Genomic DNA, 13,292 nt, shown 5'->3' on the forward strand with positions numbered 1-13,292 from the left:
CAGTAGGGGGTTAGGTACGGACTAATCCCGAATTATGTGGCTGCCTGATTAGCAGTGCACTTGTGATGATTTGTGGGGTATCGATTAAGGATGTGAGACAGGATACGACGTACTGTATGCCTACGAATATATTTATGATACGGGGTTACCTTTTAGGGGTTAGCCGGTGTGGCCTGGGACCCGTACCGGCACTGACTGGCTCCTGCATGTGGCGTAGCTTGTATACCTGAGGCCTAACATACTGGGTAGGGTATGCCACCTACGTTGGTAGCACTTATACCCATAGGTAATGAGACCTAGTAATGGATTATGAATTTTGTATAGTTAATTAAATGGACTCATGAGTGTCATTCTCTATGTGTGGAGAATGCATGAGCATCATTCTCTATGTGTGGAGCATGCATTGCATATTGATGTGTGTGCTTGTTCTTCCCCACCCCTCACTGAGCATTACCAGTGCTTACCCCCTTTCCTTTGATCCTAAAGATGACGAAGGTGGTATTCTGCCGACTCCCGGCATTGATTATGAGACAATATCTATGGATCCCATGGCCCATATTCCTGAAGATGAACTCAATCATGGACCCGCCTGTGAATGTGACGACTGCGCCTATGGAGGCAAGTACTTCTGAGGAGTAGGATGGACTATTCCTATATCTTTTTGTGTATATATTCCTGTTCTGATGTATATAGTCTACTACTGAGATACTGTAAACTGTGAATATTCTCTTTTTATAAGATATGTAACTCTCATCTGTATAATTGTAAGTATATCGTATCACTTAGTTGGCACTGGAGCTTAGGTAAGATATTTTTTTTGTTGGACTGTGCATATGTAAAAAAAAAAAAACTCTGATCTTCCATAGTGTAGTGGTGGTGTTATGATCTGCCCTAGTCTAGATCTTGGAGAAACAGGCTGACTGGATACGGTGAGATGACTAGTGCCGCATGCCTTAGCCTATTGGAGGTAGGGTGTGACAGAGTGGTATCAGAGCTAAAAACTTGGGAAAAAGTATTATTACCCACAAGACCTTAGGCTATCCAGTGTCATAGGACTTAAGAAATTAAAAGCTTCGAACTAAAAACATCAAATTCAGAGAAACATTGTTGTGGTAATTAAAGATGTCCAATAGAGAAAAAATGAAATATTGTATGTAAACTCTGAATGTATGAGCACTCGTGGTCGGAACCAAGACATTAATTTTATGTGACGCGTGCTGCATGAGCCTTTGGGAATTAATCAATTATTTATCTTACAGGAATTCCCAAAAATGCCACCAAGACGTGCTCAACCTCAGTATGAGCTACGGCCAAGGAAGAGGGGTCGGGCTGCCAGAACTACCCCTCATATGCCAGTAGGGGATGAGGCAGGAAGGGAGAATGCAATTGGGGTCACTATACCAGTACATGCATCCACCCCTGCAATAGCAGCACCTGTGCTGCCACCTGCACCACCAATGATCACAGTACAGGATGTGGCAGCCATTGTTACAAATATGATGCAAGGGATACAAGAAGGGTTGTAGCGAACCATACAACAAAATATGCAGCAGCAAAGGGCAATGGTTGAAGAATTGGTCACTGCCATACGTGCCAGGGAATCACCAACAAACCATGTATCTATGGCACCACCCCTACCTGCCCCAACAGCTCCAGCTCTTAGCCCTTTGTTTGCTTTTGGATTTCCAGCCACTGGTCAGGCTAGTAGTGGACAAACATCCCAAGCACCACCAGCTAGGGGAATGCTTACAGGGCAACAGACTCCAGGAACCCCTCCAGTAGAAAAAGTATGGACTGATACCAGTAAGTTGCTGGAAAATTTTCAGAAGTATCGGCCTCCATATTTCAGTGGGGTGACATATGATCCATTGGCTCCTACCAAATGGATAGGAGTAGAGAAAGCTTTCTCAGTTCTGGGCTATAATGATGAACAGAAGATCTTATGTGCAACATACCGGTTGCAGAATGAAGCTTATGCATTGTGGAATGCTACAAGACCCATATTGTCAGCCACATATCCACAGCCCATTTTGGACCAGTTTGTAGAAGTCTTCTATGGGAATTACTTTCCCATAAGTGTGCGAGATAGGAAGGAATCTGAGTTAATGGCTTTGCAACCACCACTACCCAGCCTCTATCCATGAGGTGCTATGTGTGCCAACAGCCAAGACACTTGGCCAGATCTTGTCCCCAGAGGAAGCCAGGAGAGCCCAATGTGACTTCTTCATTTGCATTCACCAAGAAACCACAAGTGGCTATAAAGGTGTTTGGATTGTTGGCGGAGAAAGCTGAGACTGCCCCTGGAGTTGTAATAGGTACAATATTAGTTTCCACAGTACCAGCATTTGTATTGTTTGATTCTGGTGCATCTCATTCTTTTGTGTCTTCACATTTTGCTACGAGAATGGGGATAGAAACGAAAAAGTTAACACATAAGTTGATGATTAGTACACCCACTGGGTTTATAGTGGAGTTGGAGGACGTATATGAACCATGTGTGATTCAAATGTGCGGTCGAGATATGATAGCCCATTTGATTTGCATAGACATGAAAGATTTGATGTTACACTGGGAATGGACTGGTTGTCAGCATACCGAGCTTGTGTACTCTGTGCAGAGAAGAAGATAGTATTTAGACCTCGGGATGGAGATGATTTTACATTTCAAGGGCATAGGAGAGACAACGCCAAGAAATTACTAATTTCTTCCATACAAGTTCAGAAATTACTAGAAGAAGGGTGTGAAGCCTATTTAGCATGTGTCAGGGATACTACAAAGAAGACTGCAACACTAGAAGAGTTAGAAGTAGTAAGAGAATCTCCTGACGTGTTTCCTGAAGATCTATGTAGTGTGCCCCTAGATAGGGAGACAGAGTTTTGTATTGATTTAATACCTGGGGCAGCACCTGTATCTCGAGCACCATACAGAATGGTTCGTGCTGAATGAAAGGAATTGAAAGAGCAATTGCTGGATTTATTGAAGAAGGGTTTTATTAGACCCAGTGTATCCCCCTGGGGAGCTCCAGTCTTATTTGTAAAGAAAAAAGACGGTAGTATGCGGATGTGTATTGATTATCGGGAATTGAACAAATTAACTATTAAGAACCGATATCCACTACCCCATATTGATGACTTGTTTGATCAGTTGCAGGGTGCTATTACTTTCTCCAAGATTGATCTGAGATTTGGGTATCATCAGTTGAAGATCAGGGAGAGTGACATACAGAAGACAGCTTTCAGGACTATGTATGGCCACTATGAATTTGTGGTTATGTTGTTTGGACTGATTAATGCTCCAACAGCATTCATAGGATTGATGAATCGGGTATTCCATGATATGTTGGATCAGTATGTCATAGTGTTCATAGATGATATTTTGATTTACTCCAGAAGTAAAGAAGATCATGCAAATCACTTGAGGTCTGTGTTGCAAAGGCTAAGGGAGAAGCAGTTGTATGCTAAATTTAGCAAGTGTGAATTCTGGTTATCATAAGTGAATTTCTTGGGACATATTGTATCTGCAAGAGGCATAGAGGTTGATTCTGGAAAGGTTAAAGCAGTGCTAGATTGGGAGTCTCCAAAGAATGTCAGTGAAATTCAAAGTTTTCTGGGTTTGGCAGGTTACTATAGAAGATTTATTGAAAATTTTGCTCGGATTTCTTCACCTATGACTCGGTTGACTAGAAAAGGAGTAAAGTTTGAATGGACCGAAGAATGTGAGAATAGTTTTCAAGAGTTGAAGAATCGACTGGTAACAGCTCCAGTCCTTGCTATTCCAGATGGTACCTCAGATATGGTGGTATACAGTGATGTTTCCAAACAAGGTTTGGGATGTGTGTTAATGCAAAATGGAAGAGTGATTGCATATGCTTCCAGACAATTGAGGGATTATGAAAAGAATTATCCTACCCATGATCTGGAATTGGCAGCCGTTATCTTTGCACTGAAAATTTGGCGTCACTATCTGTATGGAGAAAAATGTGAAATTTAGAGTGACCACAAGAGCCTTAAATATCTCTTCACTCCAAAGGAATTAATCACGAGGCAGAGAAGATGGTTGGAGTTACTGAAAGACTATGATTGCACAATTCATTGCCATCCAGGGAAAGCTAATGCAGTAGTCGATGCATTGAGCCGAAAGCATAAGACTACCACACTTGCTGCTCTCACTACCAATCCGATGTTGATAGAAGAAGCAAGGAAGTTTGATTTGGAAGTAATTACAGAGGCGGAGACACTTGAAGATGTGACACTTGCCACCTTTGTGATTGAACCCACCTTATTTGAAAGAATTAAGGAAGCTCAACCCAAAGATGATATGTTAAGGAAGACAATCAATGCTATCAATGTTGGGAGACTGAAAGATCCTAGATTTTATTAAAGGATAGAACTTTGTGGTTTAAAGATAGATTATGTGTTCCAAGGGAGGAGAAATTGATAGAGTTGATCTTGAATGAAGCTCATAGCACTTCTTACTCTTTGCATCCTGGAAGCACCAAAATGTATAAATATGTGAAGAAACTATATTGGTGGTATAATATGAAGAATGATGTGGCAGAACATGTAGCTAAATGCATGAATTGTCAAATGGTGAAGGCAGTGAGACAAAGACCCCATGGACTGTTACAGCCTCTTCCAGTGCCAGAATGGAAGTGGGAACATATTCCTATTGACTTTGTGACAGGTCTTTCTTTCCTCACAGACAAGGGCTTCTTTTGTCAGCAATCGGGGGCAGCTCATGCTTTCCTCACAGATTAGATCTTTTACGGACCAATTCAGGTCGGTATTTATTTCCTCACGGATTGGGTCATCACTTGCTGACCAGGTCTAGTCGGCCCTTCTTTCCTCACATATGAGGGTTTCTCTAGCCGACTATTGGGGTCGGTTTGTCCTTTCCTTATAAATGAGATCTTCTTTTACTGACCAGTTCGGGTTGTTCTTTATTTCCTATTAGATGGGTCATCTCTTGCCGAAAATATCTTATAGGTCCTTTCCTCACGAATGAGATCTTTTATCGACCAGTTCGGGTTAGTTTTTCTTTCCTTACAGATGAGATCTTCTTTTACTAGCCAGTTCGGGTCCATCTTTATTTCCTTACGGATAGGGTTTTCTTTTACCGACAAGATCGGGTCGACCCTTCTTTCCTTAAAGATGAGTCTTCTTCTACCGACCAGTATGGGTCGGTCTTTCTTTCCTTATTGATGAGGTCTTTTCTTTTACCGACCATTGGGGTTGGCCTTTCTTTCGTCATAGATGAGGTCTTTTTTTAACGACTAGTTCAGGTCTGTCTTTCTCTCCTCACAGATAAGGTCTTCTTTTGCCGACCACTGGGGTAGACCTTTCTTTCCTCAAGAACAAGGTCTTTTTTTACCTACCAGTTTGGGTTGATCTTTCTTTCTTTATGGATGAGGTCTTTTTTCGACCATAAGTGTCGAGCTTTATTTCCCTATGAATGTGATCTTTTATCGATCAGTCCAGATCAATCTTTCTTTCCTCTCGGATGGGGTCTTCTTTTACCGATCAATTTGGGTTGGTTGGTTTGGTCTTTCTTTCCTCCCAGATGAGGGATTCTCTTGTTGACCATTGGGGTCGACATGTCCTTTCTTCATGGATGAGGTCTTCTTTTACCAACCATTTTGGGTTGGTCTTTCTTTCCTAATGGATGAGGTCTTCTTTTATTGACCAGTTCGGGTCAGTCTTTCTTTCCTTACAGACGAGGGTTTCTCTTGTTGACGGTTGAGGTTAACTTATCCTTTCATCATGGATGAGGTCTTCTTTTATGGACCATTTTGGGTCGGTCTTTTTTTCCTCACAGGTGAGGTCTTCTCTTGCCGACCATTGGGGTTAGCCCTTCCTTTGGTCTCAAGGGCTTTTCGTGCTCATCATGGACGAACTTCTTACCTTATTAATACTTTGAACTAGAAATTCTACAAAAATATCGTCTAAGTCTTACTTGGGGCAGACTTAATATTTATTTATCCTTCAATTGAATACGAGTATTCGGTGTGAGGTGGCTAGGTTCTTTGATGATGGTGAACACCGTCGGATCTATAGGTCAGTTCCCTCATTGCTTTCTCCTTCGATGGGATGATTGTCCCATTTTGTACCGTGATTCTCGCCTTTGCCCATATGTTTAACTGGCTTGGACTCATTATTATGGATGGGGTGATCATCACGCTGACCACCCTGTTCAGGTCTTCTGGAATAACCCATGGTTGATTCTTCGACTATCGTTGTGACTAATTCTATAGCTTGTTCATCCTCGCTCCGTGAGATGTCAATTTTGTAGCTTGCTAATGTCATTTTCGCTGACAGTGCCAATCTAATGCGGTAAAAATTAACCTGGTGATCTTTATAGACTTGGTATTCCATGTTAGACCTGCGCATAAGAGCATAAAAGGAGAACCAGATGACAAGACAGGGGACTCTCCGATACCTAAGTAAGATTTCTTCAATAATCGATACTCATGATAGTTTTGCTATAAAGTGATCGATCCCCTTTTTGGGGTTTATCTTAATATTTATAGGCAATGGATGAAGAGAGGCAGTTGAGGATAGTCCCATTTTGGCAAGTCCACTCTTGGTAGGAAATCTCTTAGAAAAGTCCCATTAGGTAAGTGTTATCATATTCGGTTCGGATTCATATCCGAGTAAATCTCTTAAAGAGATTGCTTTTGTGAGCTCCAGGTGATAAGATTTGCTGAGCTGGCGATAGGATCTACTGAGCTGGTAGTGTGATCCTCATAATTGTCCCTGCAATTGTCGGGATCATATCAAATTCCTTAGGGAGGTGATCTGACTATTCGGCCATTGAAATAGGTGATTTGAGAGATCGGATCAGCCAAGCGATGACCTAAGGGGTCGGTTTTCCTAGGAATGACCCAAGGGGTCAGTTTTCCTAGAGATGCCTTGAATGGTCGGCTAGGCCAAAGGATGATCTGGGAGGTCAGCTCGGCTAAGGGATGACCTGGTAGGTTGGTCTATTTAAGTCTGATTAGTAGACAACAATTTTCTGACGTCACAAGTAGGTCAGCTAAGGGATGACCTTCTCACTTCCCTGTGTCAGGCCACGTGTTGCTACCAGATTAGTGGGCGGCATTTTTACCCTCATTATAAGCCCTTCCACTCCTTCAAGTTGAGGTTCACAGTTCGGCCTATAAGAGGTCAGCAAGCAAAGATTTTGTGCTCGGATTAGGTCATAGATCTTCAATTCAATAAAGACATCTTTGTTTACTTTTGATTTTTTAGGGTTGTGTTTTTATGCCGACCTTAGGATCAGGCTTTCTTGCCTTCGTAAATAATTTCATTTTAGCACCAACCTTCGAGGTCGGTCTTTTCGAGTACCAACCACCAAAGACCCGTTGGCTCAGTCTTTCCTACTTTAAATAGTAAGGTCTTTGGTGTCGAGCTGAGGTTTGGTCTTATGTGCCTTAGAACCTTAGGCCTTTGTGTCAAGATGAGCCTCGACCTTCTGCACATTAGAACGTAAGGTCTTTGGTGCTGAGCTAAGGCTCGATTTTATGCGCCTTAAAACGTAAGGACTTTGGTGCCGAGTTGTGGCTCAGTCTTTATGCGCCTTAGAACGTAAGGTCTTTGGTGTCGAGCTAAGGTTTAATATTATGCGCCTTAGAGCATAAGGCCTTTTTTGTTGAGCTGAGGCTCGATTTTGTGCATCTTACAATGTAAGGTCTTTGGTGGCGAGTTAAGGCTCCGTTTTGTGCACCTTAGAATGTAAACTTTTTTATGCCGAGCTAAGGCTCGGTCTTGTGCGCCTCAGGTCGTAAGGTCTTTGGTGCCGAGCTAAGGGTTGATCTTGTGCACCTTAGAATATAAGGTCTTCGGAGCTGATCTGTTAGCTTAGTCTTTTGTGCCTTAAAATGTTAAGTCTTTGATATTTAGCTGAGGCTCAGTCTTATGTGCAGATCGTAAGGTCTTTGGTGCCTTGAAACGGCCCTTCTTTCCTCACATATGAGGTCTTCTCTTACCAACCAAGTCAGGTCGGCCTTTCTTTCCTCATAAATGAGGTCTTCTCTTGCTGACCATATAGGTTGGATCGTCCTTTCTGCGCGGATGAGATCTTTTACCAACCATTTTGGGTCGGCCTTTATTTCCTCGCAAATGAGGTCTTCTTTTACCTATCATTGGGGTCGAGTCGGAGATGGGATTTTCTTTTTTCTTCGGGTTGGTCTTTCTTTCCTCATGAATGAGGTCTTCTCTTACCGATCAGGTTGGGTTGGCCCTTTTTTCCTTCTTTTGTCAACCAATTAGGGTCGATCTTTCTTTCCTCACAGATGAGGTCTTCTCTTACCGACCAGGTCGGTTTGGCCCTTATTTCCTCACAGATAAGGTTTTATTTTGCCAACCATTGGGGTCAGGCTTGCTCTCCCCACTAATGAGGTTTTCTTTTCCCTTCAGTCGATTTCTCTTTCCTTGAGAATGAGGTCTTCTTTTACCGACTAGGCCGGTTTGGTCTTTGTTTCCTCACGGATGAGGTCTTTTATAGGTCCTCCATTGGGGTTGGCCCTTTCTTTGGTCTCAAGGACTTCTTGTGCTCATCATGGATAAACTTTTAACCATATTAATACTTTGAACTTAAAATTATACAAAAATCTCATCCAAATTTTGCTCGGCTCAAATTTCATATTCATTTATCTTTCGATTGAATACGAGTATTCGGTGTGAGGTGGCTAGGTGGTCCAATGATGGTGAACACCGATGGGCCTATAGGTCCTCCATTGGGGTTGGCCCTTCCTTTGGTCTCGAAGACTTTTCATGCTTATCATGGATGAACTTCTAACCTTATTAATACTTTGAACTTGAAATTATATAAAAATCTCATCCAAATCTTGCTCGGCTCAAATTCTATATTCATTTATCTTTCAATTGAATACAAGTATTTCGGTGTGAGGTGGCTAGGTGCTCCAATGATGGTGAACAGCGCTGGGCCTATAGGTCGGCTCCTTCCTTGCTTTCTCCTTCGGTAGATGATTATCCTATTTTGGACCGTGATTCTCACCTTTGCCCCATCCATTTTGCTGGGTTAGACTCATTGTTACGAATGGGGTGATCATCACGCCGACCACCCTATTCAAGTCTTTAGGAATAGGACACGGTTGATTCTTCAAACACCATTATGGCTTGTTCATCCTCGCTCCATGAGATGTCGGTGTTGTAGCTTGTTAATGTCATTTCCATGGGCAATGCCAATCTGTTACGGTAGAAATTAACAAGGTGATCTTTTTTGCAAGACTTTGTATTCCATGCTATAGCTCCACAGAAGAGCAGACAAAGTAGGGGTGAGCCGACCTGATGGGGGACCTCTGTTGCCTAAATCAAATTTCTTCAACAGCAGATACTCAAAAGAGTTTCACTATGAAGTGATTGATCCATTTTTTACGGGTTTATCTTGATATTTATAGGTAGTGGATGAAGAGAGTCCCATTTTGGCAAGTAGTTTACTTTTGTTAGGAAATCTCTTGGAAGAGTCACATTAGGTAAATGTTACCTTATTAGGTTCAGATTCGTATCTGGGTAGATCTCTTAGACAAGTTACTTTCGTGAGCTCCAAGCAATAAAATTGCTGAGCTGGTGATAAGATTGTTGAGCTGTCAATAAGTGATCCTCGGGATTGTCCCTGCAATCATTGGGATCATATTGAACTCCTTGGGGAGGCGATCTAATCGGTCAAATATGTAAATAGGTAATCTGAGAGATTGGCTAGGCCAATGGATGACTTGGGAGGTCGGTCTTCTCAGGGATAACCTAAGTGATTGGCCCAGCCAAGGGATGACCCGAGGGGTCAATTTTCCTAGGGATAACCTGGATGGTTGACTCAGCCAAAGGATGACTTGGGAGATTGACTTGGCTAAGGGATGACCTGGGAGGTCACTTCCTTATGTCAGGCCACTTGTCGTTATTATATTTGTGGGAGGCAATTTTACTCTCATCAGTACCGATATGGTACGATACATACCGAAATGATATGGATTTTATTTTTCCCTGAATTGTATCAGTTTATATCAATATCGATACAGTATACGTAAAACCTTAAACCTACCATACCAATATAGTAATTGGAATATGGTTGTCAAATAGATCTTTTTATCTCTTTAATGGGAACAAATCATAGAGTAACCATGTAATATTCAAATAGGGAAGGGGTAGAGTAGGGTATGTAGAGGGTGTAGGGGTTTGACTAGGGGTAGATGGTAGAGGATGGGCAGGGTAGAGGTATGGTAGGGTAGGATAGTGGGTGGGTTGGGATCATAGTTCTTGTTGAGTTTAGCACCTAATGCTAACCGACAGGGGCTAATAGAGGTATTTTGGGTCCAATCGGCTCCCATATTTCAATGATGTGGCTTTGCTTGTAATTGGGCAATGGGGGTACTTTTGTCTTTTACTTTCAGCATTATTTTAATATAAGTAAAGGACTAAAACCTGCGATCAACTCATTCTGGACTGATCGCAGGTCTCTCCTCTCTTTTGGGAGTACCATCGATCGCACCTCTCTCTTCTCTCTTCTCTCTTCTCTTCTTCTCTTATTTTCTCTTTTCTTTGGTTTGGTTATAGATATCTGGGATTGTAACATGGTATTAAAGCCTCTGTAATCAAATCAAAGTCATTTTTCAGATCCCTCTCTGCTGATCTCAGTTTAACATTAAACGTTTTTGGTGCGCAGCCGCTTACTGTTGCATCTACTATGTTTTAAATCACATGGAGTGATTGACTTTGTTCATGGATCGTGCCCCATTGTTTCTACACTGAAGATTTGAAGACTATGGACCGCAACTTACTTTCTTCTTTGCCCTACTCGATTTCTCTTAGATCGCTAGCTCTAGTCTCTGTGGTTCAGGTTTGGTTGCTGGTTTTTTTTTTTTTTTTTGTTACTTCTGCGACACTATTTTCCCACTTTATTTTTTGTTTTCATGGCTGAGACCAAATCTACTACCTCTTTGACTATTACATCTAACTTGACAATGTCAATGTCCACATTACCTCTATCAAGCTCAAGGGAAGTTCAAATTACCTACTTTGGGCTCAGTCTGTGAAGGTTTACCTTATGGCTAAGGATAAACTTCAGTCTACTACTTCTGATCCTCCTCCAGCATCTAACAATGGCCAATGTCATGTTTCATTCTATTGCAAAGGGAGTATGGAATGATTTGAAGGAAACTTACTCTCAGGAGAAGAACATGACTTGTATCTAGGATATTTATGAGAAAAACTATTCCAGTTTTGCCAGTCTGACAGAACTCTTCCAGAGTATTATAGTGCTTTCAGGGGAATGGTTGAAGAACTTAATGTTTTTTAACCTTTGACCACGGACAATAAAAAATTAAAAGCTCAGTGTAATGAGTTTTTTGTTTCCAAAGTCCTGGCTGGTGTGAATAATGATTTGAAAGTAGTGAAGGGCCATCTCCTTGCAGGCGATACTGTTCCTACTCTGAATGACACTTATTCGTGACTGCAGCGTATTACTTCATCAATAAAACCTGATCAGTCTTCCAAAGACAATTATGCCTTCCTTGCTAACTATAGACGTGGTCATGGTCGTAGGAGAGGACGTGGGTTGGCTAGTCGAGGTTTTAGTGGACAGCCGTCTGATCATGCATCTCGTCATTGCACTTACTATAGGACGCCTAGCCATACTGTCAAGACTTGTTGGGCAAAGCATGGCAAGCCAGAGTGGGCCACCCAGTTAGCCAATCATGCAGTGTCAGACGATGGTATTGACACAGGGTCTTCCATTGACACTAAACCGAGCCATTTATCAGGAGATTCTTCTACTAGCCTGTGCAATGACATCAATCAACTGCTCCAGCGCTTGCACACTCTCAAGGCATCCTCTAATACATCCAATGGTGTGTCTACATCCGCTGCCACCTTAGCTCATGTAGGTACCTTAGCCCTTCTTACCGCTACCTCTACCCCCTGGATCATTGATTCAGGTGCTTCTGCCCATATGACTCGTCACTTTTTAAAACCTTTTCTTCTAGTACCAGTTCTACATCTGTTATTCTTACCAATGGTGCTTCCACACCGGTTCTCGGCCATGGTATTATATCACTCACATCCTCACTGAATTTATCTTTTATTCTACATGTTCCATAATTCACATTAAGTCTTCTTTCTGTGAGCTAGTTAACTAGCTTATTAAATTGCTCAGTAACCTTTTTGATGGGGACATCAGCCTAAGCTTTAGGGTTTACCAGAGGAGGTGGCACAGAGAACCATCCAACCTGGACTCTATTTGGTTGGATGGTTAAGGATCAGATTGGGGCCAACCATTGGAGAGCCACGCAGGAACTCAAGCAGCTGTATATGGGCCCCACTAGTAGTCAACACAAGGAAGAGGACTCCTTACCTATTTTATGTTTTTCTATTAGGAATTAAATCTGTTTTAATTAAGTAGTATTTTTATTTCCCTAAAGAGGTTAGGACTCCTTACATATTTTCTGTTTTCTTTTTTTTGTTATTTCTCTTATTTGTTTCCTAAAGTATAGAACTCTTTATTTAGCAGATTCTGTTTGGATCTTTTCCTTTTCTTAGAAGTTTATTTTATAAGTACATTGTAAGGCCAATGGCCAAAGGTTCTAATTAATGAATGAAGATTATTGAAGGCAAAACAGCCCCCCAAACTCCCCTACGAATTCTCTCTCGTTGCTCTCTCCCTCTTCTCATCTCTCACTCTCGGTCTCCCTCTGTTTCTAGCCTTCTCTCTCTCTCACGGCTCTCTCTCCTATTCTCCTTCTCCCTTTCTTGACCTTCATCCCTCTCTTTTCTGTTTTCTGTCTTCCCTGTTGCTGCGGCCCTATTGCAGAAATTGTTCACCATCATTAGAGATTATCTCCATCGAGAAAACCCCCAACTGGGTTGCTGCTGGAACTTCTCCAACAATCGGGACTGTTGTTCTTTATCAAGTAGGTTGGACTGCAACTCTTTATTTTGGAGGACGTCAAGTTCTTCTCTTTTCCTCAGACTTCAGACAGCAAGAAGGTAAGAAAGAACCCCCCTGTTCTACATTCATTGGCCACCCATTACCTCCATTTGTCCCCACTGAAATCTGAACATATAACTTTTCTTTTAAGCCGATATTTATTGTTTTCCTAAAGAAACTTCTGCTGTTTTACCTTTCATTAGTTGGTTGATTTTAGGCATTGTTTGGTTTACTTAGTTTGCTTAATGTCTTGATTGACTCGTGCTAAACTTAACACATAGTTGCTGCCATGTTCCCTACCCCATACTCCCACCTGAAGCTTGAGAGTGAGTTTATGTGCTTTTATGCTCAGACTA

General features: G+C 41.9%; 1 protein-coding gene across 1 annotated transcript; it reads left to right on the forward strand.

Annotated features, from left to right (window-relative positions):
• The first annotated feature begins 1,562 nt into the window (after window positions 1-1,562).
• LOC122086222 lies at window positions 1,563-2,144 on the forward strand. Its single transcript, XM_042654957.1, has one exon. It carries the CDS (start codon window positions 1,563-1,565, stop codon window positions 2,142-2,144), a length of 582 nt encoding a protein of 193 aa, XP_042510891.1.
• Window positions 2,145-13,292: the final 11,148 nt, after the last annotated feature.

Source organism: Macadamia integrifolia, chromosome 8 (assembly GCF_013358625.1).
Source record: "Macadamia integrifolia cultivar HAES 741 chromosome 8, SCU_Mint_v3, whole genome shotgun sequence".
NCBI classification, from domain to species: Eukaryota; Viridiplantae; Streptophyta; class Magnoliopsida; order Proteales; family Proteaceae; genus Macadamia; species Macadamia integrifolia.

What these genes read in the sequence shown, in the direction of transcription:
- LOC122086222 (XM_042654957.1), top strand. Translation starts at nt 1,563, where the DNA reads ATGGTTGAAGAATTGGTCACTGCCATACGTGCCAGGGAATCACCAACA.